General features: G+C 37.6%; 1 protein-coding gene across 1 annotated transcript; it reads left to right on the plus strand.

Moving 5' to 3' along the window:
• Positions 1-26,328, plus strand: DLD (dihydrolipoamide dehydrogenase). Its single transcript, XM_057730326.1, has 14 exons — positions 1-138; positions 1,599-1,677; positions 9,543-9,622; positions 10,109-10,177; positions 10,757-10,826; positions 12,235-12,335; positions 12,641-12,784; positions 13,226-13,327; positions 22,351-22,541; positions 23,228-23,398; positions 23,713-23,902; positions 24,334-24,471; positions 25,401-25,490; positions 25,579-26,328. Exons 1-14 carry the CDS (start codon positions 100-102, stop codon positions 25,642-25,644), a joined length of 1,530 nt encoding a protein of 509 aa, XP_057586309.1. The 5' UTR covers positions 1-99; the 3' UTR covers positions 25,645-26,328.

Genomic DNA, 26,328 nt, shown 5'->3' on the forward strand with positions numbered 1-26,328 from the left:
CCGCGCTCGTGCATGCGCAGGGCGGGAAGACCTTGGCGAGCCGGCGGAGACGCTTAGCGGCGGAGGAAGCCTTGGCGGAAAGGGAAGTCCAGCGGCAAAATGCAGAGCTGGAGTCGTGTGTCCTGTTCCTTGGCCAAGGTGAGGGCGGACCGGGTGGCGTTGTGCTGAGCCAGAGGCACAGAGAGGCCCGCTGACGGGCTCCGGGACATGGGGTGGGAGAGGCCGGCGGCCAGGCCGGGACCCCCTGCGGCTCCGCCCGCGAGCCGGCTCGCTCCCGGCTGCGGCTCCGAAGCCGAGGCCTGGGCGGTGGTGTGACGGCCGGCAGTCACACGCAGCCCCATCCCAAGCCTGGGCCGTGGGACCTGGGGGTCGCACAAAATAGGCTTTGCCACCTTGGCGGAGGAAGTATGAGTCGACCTTGCCCCATATGGTCGTCTTTTTATGCCTTTTCCTAATCCTAATCCCGGCCCGTGAGTGGCTTTTCTGCCGTGGACAGATAGCCTCGGGCCACCGCTTGAAAGACTCAGATTCAGCCCTAACACCTAGTCCTAGGAACTCCTCAAAGGTCCCTTGTGTTTGCAGCTTTAAGCTAGTGTCCATTGACTTTCCTCCTAGAAGTCTGTCTAATTGTAGAAAGTTGTTGTCGGGACAGCTTTCCCTTTTTATCTATGTACCAAATACACCCAGATTGTATATATGTGGGATTGTGGCTGGGTGCAGTATTGATGGAGACCTTAAAAATAATACCGTGACCAGACTCCTTTGATTCAAAGATGAGTAGCCTGTGTTTTCCAGAGTTAGTGTAACATGCAAGAAGTCCTACTTATAGTGAGAGGCAGAGCTGGGACTAAAACTCCGGACTGACGTTTAGTCGGCTGTTCTTTGGTCCGCTGTCCTGACCTCAGGTGCAAGAATTGCCTTGAAATAGACAACATTACTAAATCAGTGTAGGTTTTGTCACTGCTTCCCATTTGCCTGCTGTGATAGGAGCTATTTGCTTTGTTCCTTTGTGCCTCACTGTCCTTAGGAAATAGTAGCCATCCACATTCAGAGGTTGTTGTGGAGATTATGATGCAGTTTGTAAAACTAGAGTAGGTCTTGAATGTGAGTACATAGTGCAGTTTTCTAAGGTATCTTGTCTAATTTTCTATTCCTATTGGATGCTTCAGGTACATCTTCATAGATTGTATGTGGTAGATTTGAGTTAGGAAACAGTAATCACAAGTAAAAGGATTGTCATGGTGCAAATTATAAAAGTACTTGAGCTAGAACTTTAAACAATTTAGTTATAACATTAAAATGACCCTTGGTACTAAAGGTTAGCTGTGCTTCCTGAAGGTTTAATAAAATTTAACACTACTGAATAACATGTTAGGTTAAATATTAAATGGGTTGTTGACTATTCATAATAAAAAGTGTGGCAAGCTGATTGTTTTTACAGAAGAGGAAAAAATAATGTGTCACCTCTGTGGCAGTGGAAGAGACATTAGTAATCATTGCTTGATACATTTGCCTCAACTCACTGTTTTCATGGACCTTCAGTAGTTGTATATTTTGAATTCATACTTTGCATAATAGGAACACTTTCTTTTCTTCAGAGAGGCCATTTCAATCGGATATCTCATGGTCTGCAAGGAGTTTCTGTGGTGCCACTGAGAACTTATGCAGATCAACCAAGTAAGTACTTGGTAAAACAGGTTTTCCTCATATTAGCTCAAATTTCCTTTGTGTTTCAATGTAAAAGCAAGTGAATTTTAGAGTAACTAATGATAAAATAATAGGTCATAGAATTCATTTGTTCACATATGTATTCACTTAAATGTTTATTGAGCACCTAGCGTGTTCTGGGTGGTGAACGAGGCAAGGCCCTGCTCTTATGGAACTTGTAGTCTGGTGGTAAAAGACAAACAGTACACAGGTAATGGGAAAATATTTTGGGAAGTCATTGAAAATGAAAGCCAGTAATTGGGAGGTAAGGAGACTTTTTTAGATAGGGTATCAGGGCTTTTCTGTGCAAGGGCCTGAGTAAAGTGAGTAGGTTATTTCAGGCAGGGGGAGACAGCAGTGAGAAGGGTCCAAGGTGAGAATTCGTCTGAAAGGTTTAAGGAATTGCAAAACAGCTGGTGTGGCTAGAGCAGAGACCCATACAGTGTAAAATCAGAGAGGTAGATGGATCAGATTGTAGAGGGTTTTGTAAACCAGGCCAGGGTTTTACTCCAAGTGTGAAGGGAAACCACTGAAGGGTGTTGGGCAGGGCAGCGATTTTATATGTTTACATTTAAAAAGTTATGGACTTCCACTGCAGGGGGCATGGGTTCTATCCCTGTGGCCAAAAAAAAAAAAAAAGTTAATTCTGTCTGCTGGGTAAGATTGTGTTAGTGGCTTAACACTGCTTAGAATGGTAAGAAATCTTTTCCCATGTTGAATGAAAATCTTGTTGGGCTTATCAAAAGCACATTTTAAAAATTAGAAGAATGTTCTCTGAAAGGAAGCTGTGAATTATGGATACTTCTTTATACTTTTTATATTTTTGAAGCTTCTGTAAAGGATATGTACTTTATGTTTTAAAGTATTTAAAACAAGGAATTAATGGGTTTATAGTAAGATACTTTGGCCTCCCAGTGCCAAGACTATTGATTATTTGAAATTTCTATTTTGACATTTTCTGGAATCGCTCATATAATCATAAGTAAAGTTGCATATGATGTCTTAAACCTTCATTATAGAAACCATTAGCTGGGAGGATCTGTGACCATCTGTCTCCCTGCATTCTGTGAAATAATTTTATCCTGTATCCTTAAACTGTTGTTACACTGTTATCATTTTGTATATTTTATTCCTGAAAGAAAGAGTAGTAGAAGGATTCGGGTCACTACTGACCGACAGTGGGTGATTTATCCTGGCTTTGAACAGGTTACGAAGTCCTTTAAAAAATACGAATTTTATGGTGATGGAGGAGTTGGACCTGTTATATCCTTTGTCCCCCTTTTCCCCTTTCAGTTTTATGAAGTATAATTGGCATACACCCTTCCTCTCTTGTGTTAAATGGGAATAGTACTTACTCTTCTCAGCTCAGCAGGAGAAATGCTAGATCTTCATTTCCAAAGCATGCAAGTAAAGATTTCGCATGGCTCATTCTACACCTTTGGTATTACGTATTCAGCCAAGATTTATTTAGTACCTTCCATTTGCCAGGCAGTCCCTGAGCAGGAACTTAGATTGTAAAGTTACGGAGATAACTGAGCTATGGTGAATCCAATAATGTAGTGATCCCTTGACATCAAGTAAATTATAATCCCTTAGTACCCATGTAGATTCCGTATATAAAGTCTTTGGCTGGATGAAGTAACAAGCATTTTACGTGCATATTTGTATTTCATCTGAGGTGTGTGTTTAATGTTTGTCCTTTCCTCAAGAGTGCACACTTCATTAGGGCAAGGACTGTGAATGTGACTTGTTTCGCACCGAAAATGGTGCTGTAGGTACTCAGTACATATTTATGGAATAAGCCCTGGGGCCGTGTCTGTTTTAGTTACGCTCCATCACAAGCATCCAGTATGGTGCCTGGTACACAGTAAGTACCCAGCAACAACAGTGATACTAACCGATGCACTGAGGGCTTATTTAGTCTGTCTCAGGCATAGCCTTTAGTCCTTGTGGCCGTCCTACCAGGTATGTGCTGCTATTTTCCCCATTTAGTGAATGGAGGGGCTGAGTCAAAAGAGCTTAGCTAGGAAATGACAGAGCCGGGCAGTTTCTTCTGACTCTAGAGCTTACACTCTTAATCATTGTTCTGTTTGGCCTGCCTCCTTAGATGAGTATTGGTTGACCAGCTTGAGAAGTTCAGGCTTATTATGGTACAGTCCCTGTTACAGCATCTGGGAGGTGTTTGGATATGAACTGAGTTCATCAAGATTTGAAAAATATTGTGTGTTGTTGAGTGGTTTTTTTTTTTTTTCGACTTTTAAAAAAATTTATTTATTGGCTCTGTCAGGTTGTAGCTGCGGCATGCGGGCTCAGTAGTTGTGGTGCATGGGCTTAGTTGTCCCATGGTACATGGGATCTGAGTTCCCTGACCAGGTATTGAACCCACGTCGTCCCCTGCATTGGAAGGCGAATTCTTTACCACTAGACCACCAGGGAAGTCCCTGTTATTTTTGATATGAACCCTTTCATGACAGGCATAGACCTACAGCCCTTAATCAGTCACATTTGCTACCGTTCATTCATTCATTATTTTAACAGATACGAAGTATCTACTTTGTGTGAGTTATTGGACTAGTTGCTGGGATACAGCAGTGAACAAGATAGACAAGATGTGGTTTTTTACAATCAGCTGGGGGAATATAAACATCTAACAAATAATTATAATTGTGATAAGGACTCCCCAGAGCATAGGGAGCTTTGATATATGGATCAGGAATGGTCACAATTATTTCCCTAAGGAAATGATGTTGATATCTGAAGGGGGGTAGGAGTGGGTATGGGAGGAGGTGTTCCAGGTAGAAGGAACGGCTTGTGGGACTATTTTGTTGTGAGAAGGAGCACAGTGCATTTGACGAGCTTGAAAAGGGCCCATGTGGCTGAAATATGTTGACGGTTGACTTCTCCAGTTTACAAAAGACCCTAACTCTTTATTTTCAGGGCAATTGGAGGTCATTGAAGTATTTTAAGCAGGTGCATGATATAATCAGATTTTTTTTAAAATTTATTTTATTGGCTGTGTTGGGTCTTTTTTGCTGCGTGCAGGCTTTCTTTAGTTGCAGTGAGTGGGGGCCACTCTTCATTGTGATGCGCGGGCTCCTCATTGCAGTGGCTTCTCTTGTTGTGGAGCACAGGCTCTAGGTGTGTGGGCTTCAGTAGTTGCAGCACATGGGCTCAATAGTTGTGGCTCACGGGCTCTAAAGCGCGGACTCAACAGTTGTGGTGCACAGGCTTAGTTGCTCCGCAGCATGTGGAATCTTCCTGGAGCAGGGGAAGCCTGCTCCCTTGCATTGGCCGGCGGATTCTTAACCACTGCGCCACCTAGGAAGCCCATCAGATTTGTTTTTAAAGCTCATTCTGTTTGCAGATTATAGTTTTTATTGTAATACGTTTTCTCTCTCATTAGACTGTAAGAACCAGGGCTTTGTCATTTATCGGTAGCCCAAGAGCTTAGAATAGTGTCTGTAATGTGAAATACATGAGATGGTCCAGAATGTATATAGGTAGACCTGCACAGTTCTGTGGGTGTAGGCTACCAGTAATTCATTGTTGCTGAAGCTTAAACTGCATGATATCGGTGCATGAGCAGAGTGTGGTGGAAGATGAGGCTGGAGAAATAGTTATTGAAGAGATTTGGATGTATATTTAGGAACTTGGAATTTATCTAACAAGAGACAGGGAAACCAATGAGAAGCAAGAGAATAAGGTCCAAGTTGGGTTTTGGCAGGAGGTAACACCATGGTAGCTGGGGAGGGCAGGGATGAGACTGGAGGCTTCAAGATCAAAGTTGGGAGGTGGATCTGAGAAGGGAAGAAACCCTTGTTGAGTGCCCGGTATGCACCTGGCATCCTCCTAGGATCTTGACATACCTTATCTCTCATCTCTCTACCCTGGGATGTAGGTATTATCATCACTATTACACCTGTGTTGCATCAAAGCCCAGAGAGATTAAATAATTTGCCCAAGAATTTAAGAAATGGTAGAGCTCATATTTGAACTCAGGTTTGTTTTACATCAAATCCTTTATTCTTTTACTATGTTCCTCTTTCCTTATGGACTAGGGTGTTTTAGGGTTATAATCAGAAAGTGTAAAGTATTAGAATTCAAGATTTTCTTTGAGGCTGAGCAGTTTTGAGTGATCACAGGTAGACAATGCGACTATGGAAATAGACTGAAGATTAAGGCTATTTTTTTAATTAATTAATTTTTTTCCAGCTGCACTGTGTGGCATGTGGCATCTTAGTTCTCCGACCAGGCATTGAACCCACGCCCCATGCAATGGAAGTGCGGAGTCTTAACCACTGCACCGCCAGGGAAGTCCCAGGTTATTGATAATTTTAAAACAGCACCCCCCCCCCCCCAACAAAACAAATAAACTTTACCAAGTAGCTCTTTTACTCATTTAGTGAAATTGGTAGTTAATGATTACTGCCTTATGATATTTCTTTTCCTATTCCTTTTTTTTTCTTTTTAAAAATATTCTTGGTTTATCTACACTTTGATATGTGCCTATTTCCCCAACTATAACATAAGGTTTTTGAAGGTAGTGGTGATTTCCTTATAGGGTAGGCGTTCATGAAATCTGTTTTCATTCTCATAAACAAAGAGCTTCTTGTCATTTTACTTGAAGTTCCTGATTGACCAGGAGATCATGGAATCATCTGAGTGTTTGGAAGGCATAATGGTGTAGGAGCATAGGTTTCAGAATCTGGAGAATTTGGTTTGAATCCTGGCTGGATCACTTACTAGGTTGTGAAACCTTATGCAGGCTGTTTACTTACCCTCAGCCTTATTTTCTTTCTGTTAAATGGCAGTAATAAATATATAACAGAGATGTCCTGAGGCTTAAAGAAAACCATAAGGAGCATTTAGCTCACTGCCTGGCATGTAAATTATCCAAGTGGCAGATAACATTGCAGGCTGACGTCTTAATACTTGTGTTGTAATTTGTTGATGATTACGATTGGTTTGTAACCCAACATCTTTATTTCAGTGGTAGCCTTGATAATGTTGCGTCCTTAGTTTCCTCATAATGATATAATAAGTAACGTTTGTAGAATAAGTTGTAGAGCACTTTTCTCCTAATTCAGTCACCTCTTATTGTACCCTAGTATTTTTTAAACTATCAACCTGATAGCGTTCTCCTGGTATTTTACTACCACCTGAAATGAAGATTGCTATCCAGCTGTCTTTTTACATTTTGGCTTAGTCATCTTTCTCTTACGCTATCAATTTGTATATCCTTTTCAGTTTTTCTTTTTCACTTTTAAAGGCTGATGCTAGTTTTGTAAAATTTTCCATCAAGCGTGCCCTAAATTAATGCATTTTGTTTAACTACTTTTCTGTATCCTGATTTTTAAAACTATGTTTGGGCACCGAATTGAGAAGTGCTTCTTGACAAGGAGATGGTGAGTCAGAATCCTGTGTTGTAAACTTTCACTTGCAAGTTGCCTTTGGTAAAGGTGAAGCTAACTGTTTTGTTTTTCCAGTATTTTATTATGAAAAATTGCAAACATTTAGAGAAGTTGCAAGAATTTTACAATGAATATCCCTGGATTCTTCACATTTTGCTATACTTAGATCATCACATATCTGTTCATCCATATACATACCCATTTCTTACTTTTTGATGCATTTCAAGGTAAATTGCAGACATGGGTAGACTTCCCCTAAATAATGGCTTTTTTTTTTTTAATTTATTTATTTATTTTTTGGCACACGGGCTTAGTTGCTCCGTGGCATGTGGGATCTTCCTGGAGCTGGGATCGAACCTGTGACCTCTGCATTGGCAGGCAGATTCTTAACCACTGCGCCACCTAGGAAGCCCATAATGGCTTATTTTTGAAGCTCTGCGCTGGATCATACCCTCCTATGCTTTCATTTGACACATCTTTAGATGAAGACTTTTCTTTTTTCCTTTCATCTTTGTGCTTCATAGCACTTTAGTGGGATTCTGAGGGAATGATACATTTAGTATCTTCAGTGCAAGGTGAACTGTTTTTGGTATTTTCTCTGGTTTTTAAAACGACCTAAGATCACATAATAAATTGGGAAATAATACACAGGTTTTTTGGCTTTCTTGTGTTTAAATTTAATCAATAAATGTGTATATTATAATCAAAAAAATGTTAAAAATTCAACAAAGAAACATGTTTTGTAGCTTGTATTTAGATTACTGTGAAATTAAAAATTAGGACCTGAACTAAGGGATGTTGTGTAGGTCCTCATTTGGTTCAAGATTTGAAATAGAAGTACATTTTATTATATACTTAATTCTGAACACGAATGAGTAAACCAAGCACTGTGGCCAAAAAAGGACAAATGGATCAGTAAAAATTGAAGGAACACTTTAATTATGTATTGGAGTAGCTATATTTTTTTCATGTATTGAATAATCCTAATTATCGTCTGATATAACCAAAGAGAATTAGTGCTTTGATTTATTCGTTAGGACGATTCTTAGATTCTGTGGATAACTGGGTCGGATAACTTGTTAGTTGATGATAAGAAATTAAAATTGCTGTCTTTGTAGGCCAGAATGTAGTGATGGTATAGTGAGTTCTTACTTTGTACATTCCAGGTACTATGCTAAGCTTTTTGGATACGTTATTTATTCTGTATTACAGCTGTATGAGGTAGATTTTTTTGTGCTCTTTATTTTGCAGATGAATAAACTGAAGGTGAAGCAGATTAAATAACTCATCTAAGGTCAGCTAGCAGCTAATAGTTATAAAGCTTGATTATTGCTCAGGAATGGTTGAAATTGAGGCATGGAGTAGTGTTGAATAATGGAAAGATCACTGGAAGGAGAGACAAAAAGCTTAGTTTTGTCTCTACCACACGGTTGCTAGATGACCTTGGGTGAGTTAATTGACCTCTCTGAAACTAGTGTTTTTTATCTGTGATATATCAGATATATACCATCCTTACCTTCCTCCTTGGAAGTTCTGAGAAAAACATGATAATAAATGTGAAAGCGTGTAAAATGCTAGGTTGTACGGACGGGGTGGTGGGGTGGGGGGAAGGGAGACTGTAACTCTTAACAGTCATTGTTGCTTTATTTGATGTTGGATTGAGGAGAATGGGAATAACTGAACTTATTTTTACATTTGTATCATAATTGTATTCCTCAGGGCACTGATGAAAGTTAACTTTCAGTTTCTTAACTTTATATGATAAATGTCCAGAATAGTTCATTGAATGTTCTGGTTAGCCTGTTATCTTAAACTGTACAAAATTTATCATTATTCAAATAAAGTTCAAAACGTATTTGCCATGTATTATAGGGAAGCAAAGTTTTCCCCCAATTTCTTAGAAGTTAAGTGCCTGAAAAGGATATAATCAGTCTTAACTTTATTGAGAGAATTAAGGTATTATACAAAATTATCTTACTTAATCCAAACATCAGTGTTATTGTTCCTGTATGAAGAAAAATGAGGTCACTTAGTCGCACAACTAATAAGTGACAGGAGCTGAGATCTGAAGCCAGATATATCAGAGTCCAAAGCTCAGGCTCTTTCCTTCATGAAGATGTGTCAGTAAATGCCTGTCTGTTATTAAATAAAACTGTATGGAATTTAGCAAGGTCATTGGATACAGAACTCAGTTATATTTCAGTATGCCTTCATGAATAAATAGAAAACAAAATGTAAAAATCTGTGCTATTTTCAGTTATGTCAAAGAACACCAGGTACCTAGGAATGAATAGTACTATGTAGAAAATGCTGGTTATTTGCACTTTCTTGGAGGTGTAAAATGTAAGATTTTTTTTTTTAATGTACTGTTTTTGGTCAGTATTAAGCAATTTATTGTTTTGTATCAATTTGCTTTTATTGTAGTTGATGCTGATGTAACAGTGATAGGTTCTGGTCCTGGAGGATATGTTGCTGCTATTAAAGCTGCCCAGTTAGGCTTCAAGGTAAGGTTTAGGTTCAAACTAGGGGTTGATTCCTTTTCATTTGGAAAGAGTTGATCACATTCACAAAATACTTTGCAGGTAATTAATAACTAAATAATTTCTTAATTCTATAAATTATATTTAGGCCTGAGACTAATGAAGAGAGAGGGTTTATTCAGTTGTAGTATTTTTATGAAATGGAAAGTGAAGTCATTATTTTTCCTTTCCCCCCAATCCTTTTTGTTTTGGCTTCTAATCACACTTTGGAAGATGCATTAATAGAGCTAAAAACATGTGTTTGGTTATTAAACAAAACTATCTTTTAGAATAATTCACTTTTGGGTTAGTATTATTCAAATAATAAATTGTAAAAAAGTCTGGTTCATTCTCACAAACACAGCTTCAGTAGCATATTTTGTAGAAGAATTAAGAGAGATACATTTGGGATTTTAGTGGACTGAAACATTGCAGGTTCTGTGCAGTAAGTAATGTTTTCTTTGGTTGTAGACAGTCTGCGTTGAGAAAAATGAAACACTTGGTGGAACATGCTTGAATGTTGGTTGTATTCCTTCTAAGGTGAGCATATGTTTTATGCAGTGCAGAAATTTTTTCATTAGCCACCAACTAGGATATATTGAGATTAGAATATTAAACTAATACAGTTATTAAAAAATAACCCAGGGATGATAAAAACACATTTTTCCCTTGTTAAAACTTAAGAGTGCTGTCTGCCATACATTCCTGAAATAACTTCCTTGTCTCAGAATGCCTAGCCTTTGAGCTAGGCTCTGATGACCAGACTCTGGTGTTCCTTTTTTTTTTTCTTTTTAGCTTTCCTTTTCAGTGAAACAGATAATAGATAGTGAATTCTTCTTTTAGGTCCTTTGTGTGTGGAAACATGACTGCCTTTTTAACCTGCCATTCTGAAGTGTGTACTTAATCCTTTGCTTTTAAAGAAAGTAAAGATATTTTTTTCGTTCTTGTTTGTTGAACATTTAATTTGTTATTGTTTGTCTTAGATTAATTATGTAAGAACAGAAACTGAATTGGTGTAGTCCTATATGCTATTTCACAAAGAGAATGTCATTTTGTAAGTGGTTTTTGATTTTATATAGTTTGTGAAATTTGATAATTTTGTCTTTTTATTTTCTTCAGGCTTTATTGAATAACTCTCATTATTACCATTTGGCCCATGGAAAAGATTTTGCATCTAGGGGAATTGAAAGTAAGTATACCTTTCATATTTAGCAATATTATCACTTAAATTGACTCTTCTGGCTAAGGACTTACTTGTGTCTAATGAGTGTGTAATATATGTTTAGTGAGGGAAGAGTAAGAAAAAGATCTTAAAAATCTGAAAAGATTTATTTAAGGAAGAAGGCTTAAATCCATACTTCTACTATGACTTCTGCTCCTTTCTAACGTGTGAGAAGTCAGTATTTAATTTCCCTGAAACCTAGATATCACTAGGGGGCGCTAGATTCCTGAGTACAATGGACAAATGTTGGTGAAGGAAGGAGGAAAGGTCTACTTGAGGTGGTAGTGGAAAGAGATGCATGGAGAGGGGGAATGATGCAGCATAGTGGAAAAGGACTTTCATAAGGTTTTAATTTGGTATGTCATATCTCCTGCCATTCTTTTTGGACTGGTTTCATTTTATCCTTTCTCTCCAGTTATAGTTGTTTACAGATACATCCAGGAGGGTAGTTCTTCTAGGAAGGCCCGAAACACAGCTTGGTGGTGGTGAGGGTTAATTGATTTTCCTTCATTTATTTCTTTATAGCAGTAGGTTGCTGAAAGATTGGGCTGTAGCGTAGGCAGACAGGTAGGTATAGGAGTGATGTATATACATTAAAGCAAATGTATTAAACTGATGAAAAGTAGATTCAAAACTCACTTTCCGTACCCATTGAGGAAAGAAGAGAAAGGGCTAGTCAAAGACGTGCATTGTAGGCAGAGCTTCATGTACTAGCTCTGTGATCTTAGGTAAATCAGATATCTCAGGGCCTATGTTTCCTCATCTCTAAGGTATGTGTTGGTTACATGAGCTGATTTCAGAGATATTCTTACTTCCAAGGTTCTGTTGAGTTTGAGCTTCTTTATCTTATATTATTGCTTCAAAGTTTTCTTCTGAATTAAATGAGTGAGTAAAATCTAGTTGATTAAACTTTTATATTAAGCTTCTGCATTTGAAGTTTTCAAATGTATATTTTTAGTAGTTTCTGTTTTATGAAATTTAGCCTTTTCTTTTGTTAAAGATTTCCGGTGACATTTTACTTTGTCATTTTTATCAATACTTAAATTTAAATCTCTTCCAGACTTATGATCATCATAAGGTGTTTAAAGAATATATTGTCATAGTGGGGTATAATATTTTATTTTGGACTTAATTTTTCCTGAAGGAGGACATTTTATGGTGTGTGAGATAGGTGCCGTTATTGTGATAGGATGCTGTCAGCCTTTTGCCAGCTACAATTATTATATCACTTATTAGATTAAAAATTTTTAATATTGCCTTTTATATAGTTCTGTAAGCATTAGGCTGCAATTTTTCAGACATTGATTTGTGAAAAATATCATACATTGCTTCAGGAATTTAGCTATGGACTAAAGATTTATTTAACAAATTACAGTGTCTGAAGTTCGCTTGAATTTAGAGAAGATGATGGAGCAGAAGAGTAATGCAGTAAAAGCTTTAACGGGGGGAATTGCCCATTTATTCAAACAGAATAAGGTCAGTGTGTTTAATGTTCAGGTTTTTGCTTTATTTTATATACACATTAAACATTGCTTTATGCTGACAGTAATGTTATTAGAACTTGGCTGCTGGAGGATGTTTATTTAATTTAAAACAGTATGTTAACCTGAAATCGATTTCTCCAATACATATAACAAGATTTTTGCTGCTCCATATATAGCATTACTAAGTAGGGAAGTATTTTGTATTAGATAAATTATTTTATAGTTTTTTCTTACTAATCTTGTTTATCCAAAAAATTATTTTAAACTTTGTGAATTTATAAACATTATTTTATAAAGGTTGTTCATGTAAATGGATATGGAAAGATAACTGGGAAAAATCAGGTCACCGCTACGAAAGCCGATGGCAGCACTCAAGTTATTGATACAAAGAACATTCTTGTAGCCACAGGTTCAGAAGTCACTCCTTTTCCTGGAATTACGGTATTTACATATTTTTACAACTGTCACAACCTTCCTACAGAAATATATTTTATAAACAACTTTATGCTCTTTTTGAACTTTGAATGAGAGATCTCTGAATGAAGTACTATGTGTTGACAGTCTTTCAGCTTTGGGAAGTTGCCTGTCTTTATTCTGCAGTGATCTTGACCAAAAATAGAACACTTTATATTAAGATATATTTGAATTCAATATGAAGTTAAAATTGACCATTTTGTTTTGAAATTCTGAATGGTAAAATTTTACGTGAGCATTTTTTATGGGTTTTGATAATATTGGGTCTATGGATATAAGTTATAAACAGCTCAGAGCAAATAAATGACTTAATATCTTTAGTGATTATACTGACTGAGATTATAGTTTATAGTAATCAGTAGGTTTTTCTAAATAATTTTGATTGTATCTTTTTTTTTTAAATTACAGATTGATGAAGATACAGTAGTGTCATCTACAGGTGCTTTGTCTTTAAAAAAAGTTCCAGAAAAGATGGTTGTCATTGGTGCAGGAGTAATAGGTGTAGAATTGGTAAGTGATGTTTTCTCTGCCCCTTATTACTTCCATGGAGTTGGAAAGGACTTAGCAGTCCTCCGTGTGATGCTTTGTATAACATCAAAGGTAGATCAGTATTGAGTTTTTTTTTTTTTAAGCTCTTTATTGGAATATAATTGCTTTACACTCTTTTACCAGTATTGAGTTTTGCTTAAACACTTACCTAGGAATAAAGAATTTTCAGGACAACCTGTGTAAGTAATCCTTAGTCATTAGAACTTCTCTTTTGTTTTGAAATCTGCTTTCCTGCATCTTCCACCTTTCTTATTCCCTAGAACTAATTTTTAAAAATCTGCCAGCCCTTCAGCTAACAGCTCTCATTCTGAGCGAATTGCATTTCAAATAAAGACATGATTTACGTGATCTGGCTCTTCCCTGCCTCTCCATCCTCATCTTAATCCCTCTTAACGCAGGTTTTAGAAATGTCAGACTACTTGAAGTTCTCTAAATACTGCTTTCTCATACCTTTGGCCTGTGTGTTCTCCTTTTTTTTTTTTTTTTTCCCATCTGGCAACTTTCGTATTTGTCCAGTGACCTCTTCCCTCCATTTTAGGAGTCCTTTCCCAGGGCCATTTTACCTTGTAATCACCAAGAATTGCTCTACTTCTGAAATCACAAATCCAAACATCTTATTCTCTAACCATAAGCTCCTTTCTTCTTATTCAGTTATTCCTCAGGTAGACAGGCTTTCTAACTTTATCAAGTTTTCTAGTCCCTAGATCCCTCTTATGTTTTTGCTGTCTGCCCTTATCCTGTCTTGACTGCTTTCCAGCTTAGATTCCATAGTGTGTTACTTTAACCACTTCCTTACAGGTGTTCTCGAGTCCCTTGCCTTGCTGTTCTGCCACACCTGCTTGGCAGAACTCTAGTCCTGGTTACATTCAGCTGTCTGTCTTTTTTATGCTATACCCCGGATATTGACTACGCCAGGAGAAGGACACGCACCCTGCAGATTAGTGCCCGTGTAAATTCTTGGTCACAGGTCTCAATAGGATCTTCAGCCTTGCTGACAACTCCATTATTTTCCCAGCTGGTGCATTCTCCTGGTATCTGCATTGGTTGTTTCATTTCCCATTCGTCTCAAACCTCTGCCAGCACACTGTCTTCCCCTGTTTGCAGATGACCTTGTTTCCTAAATTCCTCATGAGAGAAGCCATCAGATGAGAACTCCCTCAGCCTGATGCCCCAGATTTGAAAATATTTTTACCTGTTATTACCCTTGTTCTCTTGCTCTTCTCTGCTCTAACTGTGGAAATGTTTTTTTCCCTAAGACTGAGCTCTTCACGTGTGCTTGGTAGTGCATTATCTCCTGCCCTCTTGGGGACTTTGTTTTGTGATTTTTATTTTTGTATTTTTTTAGTCTTCAGACTCTGCTATTTTTGCTTCCTTCTCGTTTACATCTAAACCAGCCTCTCTGGGGGCACCCTTGTGTGTTCACACATGCCAAGATGCCTTTGCACTCATAGACACAGGCTCTGTACACATAAATAAGCCTTTTCCTGATCCTGTGTCCTCCTTCAGTTGCTAATTTCCCTCTCACCTTCTCTTCACAACCAGACTTCCTGAAAGATGCCCACACACTGTCATCAGTTCCCACTCACTCCTTCACCCATGGCTTCTTGTGCTGTCAAATTGCTCTTGACAGGGCATGAATGGATTTATTGCTCAATCCAGTAGACTGTTTTATTCACTGTTTTATTTGGTAGCAAACAGCATTTGCTGATTTTCTTGAATTTGAAACTTTTCCCTTAACTTCTCTGATCATACCACACTCTTTGGGTTTCCCAGCTACCCTTTTGGCTGACTTCTTGTTCTTCCCTTTGTTAGTGTTACTCTAGATTCTGTCTCCAGGTTCTGTTGCAGACCCTTTTTGTCTTTCCACAGAGTATTCTCTTCACTCTTAGTTACCCAAGGACTCATAAATATTTGCAGCCTAATCCTTTCTCCTTGCCTCTGAACTTTTATATCTGAATGCTTATCTCTATTTGCAGGTCTTATAGGCACTCAGTTCAGTAAGTGTGTAACTTAACCTTTCTCTCCCTTTTCTGTTCCCCAAAATACAAAACAAAACCTATTTCTTTTCTGACATTTCCCATCTCAGTGAGTGGTACTGCCATCTAGAGACCTAAAGAAGTTAAGAAACTATATGTAACCTTTCCCATGCCTTGTGCCCCATGTTGAGTCAGTCCCTGAGTCCTAGTGTGATACTGCCTATTAGGTAGCTCATGAATATATCCACTTCTTTTCATGTATCTACTGAGATCCCAGCTCATGCCAGGATTATGTCATTTATTTATTTATTTATTTGCTGCATTTGAGTCTTTGTTGCTCTGTGCAGGCTTTCTAGTTGTGGTGAGTGGGGGCTACTCTTCGTTGTGGTATGTGGGTGTAGTAGTGTGGCACACGGGCTTAGTTGCTCCATGGCATGTGGGATCTTCCCGGATGAGGGATCGCACCCCTGTCCCTTGCATTGGCAGGTGGATTCTTTTTTTTTTTCTCCTTCTTCCTTTTCTTTAATTAATTAATTTGTTGGCTGCGTTGGGTCTTTGTTGCTGGGTGTGGGCTTTCTCTAGTTGTGGCGAGCAGGGGCTATTCTTTGTTGCGGTGCGCGGGCTTCTCATTGTGGTGGCTTCTCTTGTTGTGGAGCATGGGCTCTAGGCGCATGGGCTTCAGTAGTTGCAGCATGCAGAGTCAGTAGTTGTGGCTCACGGGCTCTAAAGAGCAGGCTCAGTACTTGTGGTGCATGGGCTTAGTTGCTCCATGGCATGTGGAATCTTCCCGAACCAGGGATCAAACCCGTGTCCTCTGAATTGGCAGGTGGGTTCTTAACCACTGCACCACCAGGGAAGTCTTACCCTAGGTTTCTCAGACTTCTTTAACTTTTTCTAATCTGTTTTCCCCGGAGTGGCTGGAGTGATTTTTCTGTAACACAAATGTAATCATGTCTCTTCCCTGCTGAAAACCCTTCAGTGATTCATTATAGCTGTTAGGATAAATATAAACTCTTAAACGTTGTTTGCTGCTGGCTCAAATCTCCAGCCTCATTTCTAACCCCTTTCCCTCTCAGACTATGTTCAAGGTATATTGAAATATCAGTTCCTAAACAAGCTGCATTCTTTATCTGTAGGCAGGCCTTCCTTCTGTTTGGAACATTTCATCCCTTTGTGAGTTTCTTGCACTTTGTGAGCCCTTCCTAGATGTCCTTAGGTCATCTTGTTGAGTGTTCCATTGCACCCTGTACTTCTTGTTCTAGCATTTATCTTTCTTTCTCAATGTTACTTCTTCACTTGTCATAAATTCCATGAGGGCAGAAATGCTGACCATTTGATTTAAATCTCCATTGCTTTTCCTTTTCCCTCTCCCCTCCCCTCCCCTCCCCTCCCCTCTCCTCTCCTCCCCTCCCCTCCCCTCCTCTCCTCTTTCATTCTTTTCTCCTGGATTTTGGGGTTTTTTTTTTTTTTTTTTTTTTTTGGCCACACTGTGCTGCCTGTAGGATCTTAGTTCCCCGACCAGGGATTGAGCCCTGTGCCCCCCTGCAGTAGAAGCATAGAGTCTTAACCACTGGACTGCCAGGGAAGTCCCTGATACTACAGTCTTTAACCATTTATAAACATAACTGAATACCTTGCTGATATCAAAATATACTACATTAACCAGTCCAGAAAAACTTTAAGAAAATAAATTATGGGTAGTTTACATGACCTGTTTGAAACACTTGTGGTAGTGTCTAATGATTGTCAAACTGGATATTTAAAAATCTCTTCTAGTATTTAGCAAAGATTGACATCTGCTCCACATTTCAGAATCTATTTTTTTTCTTTCTATTTTTTAACTTTTTATTTTATATTGGATGTAAAATAAAAATAATACATATAACTTTTCATTTTATAGTTGATTAACAATGTTCTGTTAATTTCAGGTGTACAGCAAAGTGATTCAGTATACATGTGTCTATTCTTTTTCAATTTCTTTTCCCATTTAGGTTGTCACATAATATTGAGCAGAGTTCCCTGTGCTATACAGTAGTCCTTGTTGGTTATCCATTTTAAATATAGTAGTGTGTACATGTCATCCAAACTCCCTATCCTTCCCCTCAACCCTTTCCCTCTGTACGTTGTCTGTTTTTGTTTTGTAAATAAGTTCATTTGTATCTTTTTTTTTTTTTTTGATTCCTCATATAAGCAATATCATATGTTTTTTGCCTTTATCTGACTTCATTCAGAATGACAATCTCTCGGTCCATCTGTGTTGCTGCAAATGGCATTATTTCATTCTTTTTTTTTCTTTTTCAAATAATTCTGTTTTCTTCTACTTGGTTTCATATTTATTTATTCAGCCTGCGCTGGGTCTTCATTGCGGCATGTGGGCTCTTTTGTTGTGTCAGGCAGGCTCCTAGTTGCGTCAGGCAGACTCTTATTTGCAGCATGTGAATTTAGTTGAGGCATGTGGGATCTAGTTCCCCAACCACGGATGGAGCCCAGGCCCCCCTGCATTGGGAGCGCGGAATCTTACCCACTGGACCACCAGGGAAGTCCTTATTTCATTCTTTTTAATAGCTGAGTAATATTCCCTTGTATACCTGTACCACATCTTCTTTATCCATTTATCTGTTGATGGACATTTAGGTTGCTTCCATATATTGGCTATTATAAATAGTGCTGCCTTTAACATTGGGGTACATGTGTCCTTTTGGACCATGTTTTTCTCTGGATATATGCCCTGGAGTGGGATTGCAGGATCATATGGTAGCTTTTAGTTTTTTAAGGAACCTACCTACTGTTCTTCACAGTGGCTGTTACCAGTTTACATTCCTACCAACAGTGTAGGAGGGTTCCCTTCTCTACACATCCTCTCCAGCATGTATTGTTTGTGAGTTTTTTGATAATAGCCATTTTGACTGGTGTGAGATGTTATCTCATTATAGTTTTGATTTGCATTTCTCTAATAATTAGTGATGTTGAGCATGTTTTCATGTGCTTCTTGGCCATCTGTATGTTTTCTTTCGAGAAATGTCTGTTTAGGTCTTATGCCCATTTTTTGATTGGGTTGCTTTTATGATATTAAGCCATATGAGCTGTTTGTAAATTTTGGAGACTATTCCCCTGTTGGTAACGTCTTTTGTAAATATTTTCTCCCATTCTGTGAGTTGTCTTTTCATTTTGTTTATAGTTTCCTTTGCTGTGCAAAAGCTTTTGAGTTTAATTAGGTCCCATTTGTTTTTGTTTTTATTTCAATTACTCTGAGAGACAGATCAAAAAAGATATTACTCTGATTTGTGTCAGAGAATGTTCTGCCTATGTTTTCCTCGTAGATTTTTTTTTAAGCTCTTTATTGGAATATAATTGCTTTACACTCTTGTACCAGCTTATGAGGTATACCAAAGTCAATCAGCTGTATTTGTACACATATCCCCATATCCCCTCCCTCCCGCGACTCCCCCCACCCTCCCCGTCCCGGCCCTCTAAGGCATCACCCATCATCGAGTTTATTTCCCTTTGTTATACAGCAACTTCCCACTGGCTATCTATTTTACAGTTGGTAGTATATATATGTCTATGCTACTCTCTCACTTCGTCCCAGCTTCCCCTTCGCCCCCCATGTCCTCCAGTCCATTCTCTGCATCTGCATCCTTATTCTTGTCCTGTCACTTGGTTCATCAGTATCCCTTTTTTTTTTTTTTTAAGATTCCATATATATGAGTTAGCATACAATATGTTTTTCTCTTTCTGGCTTACTTCACTCTGTATGACAGATTCAAGTTCTGTCCACCTCATTACATATAGCTCCATTTCATTCCTTTTTATAGCTGAGTAATATTCCATTGTATGTATATGCCACATCTTCTTTATCCATTCATTTGTTGATGGACATTTAGGTTGCTTCCATGTCCTGGGTATTGTAAATAGTGCTGCAGTAAACATTATGGTACATGTTTCTTTTGGGATTATGGTTTTCTCTGGGTATATGCCCAGTAGTGGGATTACTGGATCATATGGTAGTTCTATTTTTAGTTTTTTAAGGAACCTCCAAACTGTTTTCCATAGTGGCTGTACCAAGTTACATTCCCACCAACAGTGCAGGAGAGTTCCCTTTTCTCCACACCCTCTCCAACATGTATTGTTTCTAGATTTTTTGATGATGGCCATTCTGACTGGTGTGAGGTGATACCTCTATTTTTGTGTATGGTGTTAAAGAGCGTTTTAGTTTCATTTTATTACATGCAGCTGTCCATTTTTCCCAGCACCATTTATTGAAAAGACTGTCTTTCCTCCATTGTATAGTCTTGCCTCCTTTGCCATAGGTTAATTGACCATAGTTGAGTAGGTTTATTTCTGGGCTTTCTATCCTGTTCCATTGATCTATATTTCTGTTTTTGTGCCAGTATCATACTGTTTTGATTACTGTGGCTTTGTAGTAGGGAGGGAGCCTGATTCCTCCAGCTCCATTCATCATAAAAATGAGAATAAGAATCATTGCCTTATAAAATTTTGTTGGGATTTAATAATTAGATACTGACGACAGATGTATAATTTTGTGAATGTACTAAAATCATTGGCTTGTAGGCTTAAATGGGTGAATTATATGACATGTGAATTATATCTCAATAAAGATGTTTTAAAAAAAGGAATCACTCCTCTGAACCTAAACCAGAATAGTAAGAAATAGTAAGAGTAGAAATGATGAGAAGCAGCATCTTGAAGTCTGTAATTCAAAGCAGGGAACAATGAGCATAGCTAGACAAGTGCCCTACTCTTTAAGAAGCTCCAGTAATATATACAATTTATTGAGAGCTTGTTAAATGCCAGGTACTATGTTAAGTGTCTTAAATGTATTAACTTTATTAAATCCCAACAAGATCTTATAAGACAATTATTCTTAACCTCATTTTTATGATGAATCAACTAGTTCAGAGAGGGTTATAAATTTAACAAGGATGTAAAGTCATTAACAGGCAGAGCTAAAATTCAAATTTATATCTGTCTGATTCCAAAATCTATGTTCTTGAAAGCACTATATTAAACTATAATAGAAGAAGGAACATGAACTATAAAAAAATTAATTCATCAGTTGATGAACAGTTGGATTGTTTCCACTTTGGAGCTAGTATGAATAATGATGCTGTGAACATTTGTGTACAAGTTTTTGTGTGGACATCTGTTTTCATTTCTGCTGAGTATATACCTAGGAGTAATTCTTTTTTTAACCTTTCAAGGAACTCTGTTCTCCAAAGGAGCTGCATCATTTTACAACCCCCAGCAATGTATGACACGCCTGTTTATATGTTCTTTCTTGGGTTCATCTTTTTAATTTTTATTGGAGTATAGTTGCCTTAAAATGTGTTAGTTTCTGCTGTACAGCAAAGTGAATCAGCTAAACGTATACATATACCCTCTCTTTTTTGGACTTCCTTCCAGGTTTGTTTGTTTTGTTATTGAGTTTTGAGAGTTCTTTATGTAATCTACATTTAAATCCTTTATCCAATAGATGTTTTGCAAGCATTTCTTCACAGCCTGTTGTTTCTCTTTTTGTGTTCATAATACTCTCTTTTGAAGAGAAGTTTTTAATTTTGATGGAGTCAGTTTATCCTTTTTATGGATTGCGTGTTTAGTGTTGTAGCTAAGAAGTGTTTGCCTGACTCATGGTCACAAAAATTCTCTGTTTTCGTCTAGAAACAGAACTCTTGGGTTTTACATTTAAGTCCATGATTTTGAAGTTATCTTTTGTGTATGCTTGCTATTAGATTTTTAGTGTCACTGAATTTCCTCTAGTTAACTCAGTTCTCATCCCCAAAATTCATGAAATTTTTAAATGCATACATGAACTTAAGTTAGTTGGTAAGGTTAAATTCTTTTATTTATTTATTTATTATTTATTTTATTGGCTGTGTTGGGTCTTTTTTTGCTGTGTGCAGGCTTTCTTTTTTTAGTTGATGTGAGTGGGGGCTACTCTTCGTGGTGGTGCGTGGGCTCCTCATTGCCATGGCTTCTCTTATGGAGCATGGGCTTTAGGTGCATGGGCTTCAGTAGTTGTAGCACATGGGCTCAATAGTTGTGTCTCACGGGCTCTAAAGTGCAGGCTCAATAGTTGTGGCACACTGGCTTAGTTGCTCTGTGGCATGTGGGATCTTCCTGGAGCAGGGATTGAACCCGTGTCCCCTGCATTGGCAGGCGGATTCTCAACCACTGCGCCACCTAGGAAGCCTGGTAAGGTGAAATTCTTGAGGTGAATTTTGAATTATCAGATGATTTTAATATAAATTCTTGCAAAGGATATATTCATAGCTTTACATAGTTTATTTAATGCTGTAAAATGATCTTCATATTGCCAGTTTCACACATAGATACTCACAAGTTACAATTGTTAAAATGTTGTTAAAATAAAAAGCCAGCATTTAGTTTAAATTATAATTTGCATGAAAAAGTAAACATTTCTCTATTGAGAAAATAATATATGAAGCCAGTTTAATATTTTGCAGCCATCAGTAATTAGCAATAAGAGGTTACTTCTTCTCCCTCAAAACCTTGCTTCAACTGTTGTTCCTCTTTCTGGACCAGTTACCGGTATATTTCATTCCTTCTCCAAGTCTTTGTGCAAGTGTCACCCCAATAAGGCCTTCCCCTGACCACACTTTAAAATTACAGTCCTCTTTTCAGTAGTCCTGTTTCTACTTCCTGCTTTATTTTTCTCATAGCTCTTTACTGTCCTCTGCATGAATTTTACTTATTTTTCTCCACTGTCAGAATTTCAGGTCCCTCAGGGCAGTGTTTTCTTCACTGATGTATGTCTGCCACCTGAAATGGTGCCTAGCATATAGTAGGTGCTCAGTAAGTTGAGTGAGTAAATAAATACAGTAAGTTATATATGTTTGTTACAGTGTTAATTTTAAACCTTGGAGCTTCTCATAGGAACGTATTAACACAAAATATGATAAAGGTGATTTTTTAAAAATATTTGCTATAGAGGCCTTTATCTTTATGATTGTTTTTTATTATTTGCAGGGCTCAGTTTGGCAAAGACTTGGTGCTGATGTGACAGCAGTTGAGTTTTTGGGTCACGTTGGTGGAATTGGAATTGATATGGAGGTATCTAAAAACTTTCAACGCATCCTTCAGAAACAAGGATTTAAATTTAAATTGAATACCAAAGTTACTGGTGCTACTAAGAAGTCAGATGGAAAAATTGATGTTTCGTAAGTACGCTACATTTGTTTTTGATAATACCCTTCTGTGTGTTTCTTTAAGGAAAACATGCAGTTTTTAGAATCAGACTTTTTTATAATTTAATACCACTTTATTGTGTAGTATAACTCAATACTGCTTATCAAGTCCATTGAAATTCATGATTGCATTGATGATAGAAAAATTAATCAGGTGTCATTTGTAATGTACTTTTTCATAATATATATTCAGAAAAATTTAAACTCAACATTCAGTAAAATTAATATTTTTAGACAGATACTTGGGGAAATCAGTAATATTGATTTGATTGCTTACTGTGTGCTTGGCATTCCATTTGTTTAACACTGAAATAACTTGCCTAAGGTCACGTAGCTGGTGGGGGCAGAAGCACTACTTGAACTTGGATCTGTCTGACTTTGAGACTTAATTTTCTTACACCATATTATTCAGCCTGTTGTTGTGAGGTTCTAATGATAGACCTCTGGAGGATATGTACATTTTTCTTTGCCTGACCCTTATGTTTATGTTATATTTATAATAAAATAAACTTACACTGTTAGAAGTGTCTTTAAAAAACATAAAAAAATAAAATTAGAAGTGTCTTTAATACTTGAGAAATATATGGGCTTAAATTTCCAAGTCTGTCAGCTATTCATGTAGATGTGTGTTTAACAGTTACACACTGTTCATTATATAGTATTGAAGCTGCTTCTGGTGGTAAAGCTGAAGTTGTCACTTGTGATGTACTCCTGGTTTGCATTGGCCGACGACCCTTTACTAAGAATCTAGGACTAGAAGAACTTGGAATTGAGCTGGATCCTAGAGGTAGAATTCCAGTGAATACCAGATTCCAAACTAAAATTCCAAAGTAAGTTGGATACTTATCTGCATTCTCAGTAATTTTAAGCAAACACTGTTTTGGAAATAAGACTTTTGCCATGCTTAAAAAATACATTGGCTTTGGGGAAGGATAGTAAACTTATAACATGTAAAAGCAAAAATAATTAATTGAATTTTTTTACTACCCAAAGATTAGAACCTGAACTCACAAATATTTGAAGAGCTATATTTGATTTGTTTTTTGGTGGCTTAATAACTGAGAAACATATGTTTTGTTACCCTGGCTGAAGATGAGTGTCTGTGATTTCAGAAGTTCACTGTTTCTTTTGATCTCTGTGGCAGTATCTATGCAATTGGCGATGTGGTTGCTGGTCCAATGCTGGCTCACAAAGCAGAGGATGAAGGCATTATCTGTGTTGAAGGGATGGCTGGTGGCGCTGTGCACATTGACTATAATTGTGTACCATCGGTGATTTATACACATCCTGAAGTTGCTTGGGTTGGCAAATCAGAAGAGCAGTTGAAAGAAGAGGTGAATTCTAAACGAGGGTAGTTTTACTGTAATGCGTGATTTGAGTTAATGAAACTGATGGTTGAGAATCCTTTCATTATTGCATTAATGCATTTTAATAACTGTGTAGAACATAATAGGTAAGTTTGTATAATTTTTTACTTTGTTAGGTATCATAAAGGAGATCATTCACTTGCCTATATTCAAAAACTAGTAATTCCAGAGCTCTTATATTTGGCTTTGAAATATATCCAGGGGGGCTGATGTTTGCATCTGCTTGTGTTTGTACCCAAAATGTATTTCAGTTACAAGCCTTTTGGTCTTTCCTTCTGTATGCTTTGTGAAGAATTGATTCTTGGGATTTATTTTCTGAACAAATGGTAGATGATTTCACGAAATGGGAATGAATTTTTTGAGAGTTTATGTACGTTTTCATTTTCTGCTTCTTACAGGGTATTGAGTACAAAGTTGGGAAATTCCCATTTGCTGCTAACAGCAGAGCTAAGACAAATGCTGACACAGATGGCATGGTGAAGATACTTGGCCAGAAATCAACAGACAGAGTATTGGGAGCACATATCCTAGGACCAGTGAGTATTGTAAAACCAGAAATTCCATTAGGATTTCTGGAAAGCATTGTTATTGAGTAGATTAATTTAAAACCACCTGGTGTTTACCTTCTAAGATTACTATTTACTAGCGGAAGTTTGAATATGGCCTCTTCGTGCATCATTTCTAGCACTGACGTTCTTGCCCATCATATCATCTACATTCCATGCTGTATCATTTATATTCCATGCTGTAATTAAGATTATCCCTTTAAAACACACACCAGGCCATTTGCCTGCAGAAAACTCTCTAGTGGTCCTTTCTGCGCTGCAGTCTTACATAAAAGGCCCTGCTAAATTTGGTTCTGGCTACTTTTCTGACCTCATCTCTTTCCTCTCATCCCCTTTGCTCACTAATTCCCTGTCTCATGGGCCTTCTCTCAGTCTCTTAATAGGCTGAATTTTTTCCCATTTGAAAGCCTTTGTGCTTATAGTACCCTTTGTGTAGAATCCTCTGCCTCCAGATCTTTGCATGACTGGCTTATTATTCAGGTCTTAGCTCCAGTGTCACCTTCTAAGAGAAGCCTTTCCTGCCATTGCACCTGAGGCATGCCCTCCCTTAGGTATCTGATGTATCAATAATGATAATAGAACATTTGAGTGCTTACTCTGTAACAGTTTTTTGCTAAATACATGCATTAATTTTAGTTTTCATGACCCTGTGAAGTAGGTGTTCCCATTTTTGAGGTGAATAAATGGAATGAAGCACAGAATCAGTGAATGGTTGAGGTGTAGTAAGTGGTAGGATTTGAATCTAGGCCATCTCGCTTCAGAGCCCAAGCAGTTCTGTGCTACTTTTTTCTGTTAAGGTTTTTCTGACTGGAGGCAGTTAACTGTTCTAATCTCTCCTATTAGAAGGTAGTTGTTTTTGTCATGGAAACAAAATTACTTCTTGGTTTATTATTTTAAAGGGTGCTGGTGAAATGATAAATGAAGCTGCTCTTGCACTGGAATATGGAGCATCCTGTGAAGATATAGCTAGAGTCTGTCACGCACACCCGGTAACAACAAACGCTGTTAATGGCTATCTCAAGTTTCTTCTGATGCACAAATACTTGGTTTTTAATTCTAAATTTCTTCTCTTTGCAGACTTTATCAGAAGCTTTTAGAGAAGCAAACCTGGCTGCATCATTTGGCAAATCAATCAACTTTTAAATTAGAAGATTATATTTTTCTGAAATTTCCTGAGAGCTTTTATAGAGGTCACTTTTCTGAACAGGAAATGCTCACAGCTCCAAGAATTACTAGGACTGAATTATGAAACTTTCGGAAGGTATTTAATAGGTTTGGACAGAATGGAATAATCTCATATCTATATTTTAAATAAATTTAATATTTTGTTTCACTGCATTAATATTGCAGAAAAAAACTTACAGTAGCATCCTGGAAAATTTTCTTCAACCCATATTTTCATGCTTTTTATGAAAGATTCAACCTCACTGAATTTATGTTAAGTAGCTTTTATCTCTGATACAGGATTTACTTACATGGATGGAGCTGGAGTATGGTATGTGAAGAGCTGTGTTTGAAGCAAGGTGATCAAGTTATTTTAAACTTGGTTTTCACGTTGGAAACAGTCTTTAGAATGAGTTAAACATACATAAACTGAAGTGATGTAAATAAAAAACGATGATCTCTCAGTTATTTTAATCCCCAGGTCTTGTTAGAGGTAGAATTTGTGTTTAGATATTAAAGGTTCTGTTGAGGTCTACAGTCTGAAGTATAGTTATATAGCTAACCAAAGTAAGGCAGTATATATACAAAATTCAGATATTAAATAGAGAAGCAATGTATTACAGTTGGAAATGAAGATATGGAAATAAACGTCTTAAGTATTCA

The sequence above is a fragment of the Hippopotamus amphibius genome, chromosome 4 (assembly GCF_030028045.1).
Source record: "Hippopotamus amphibius kiboko isolate mHipAmp2 chromosome 4, mHipAmp2.hap2, whole genome shotgun sequence".
NCBI classification, from domain to species: domain Eukaryota; kingdom Metazoa; phylum Chordata; class Mammalia; order Artiodactyla; family Hippopotamidae; genus Hippopotamus; species Hippopotamus amphibius.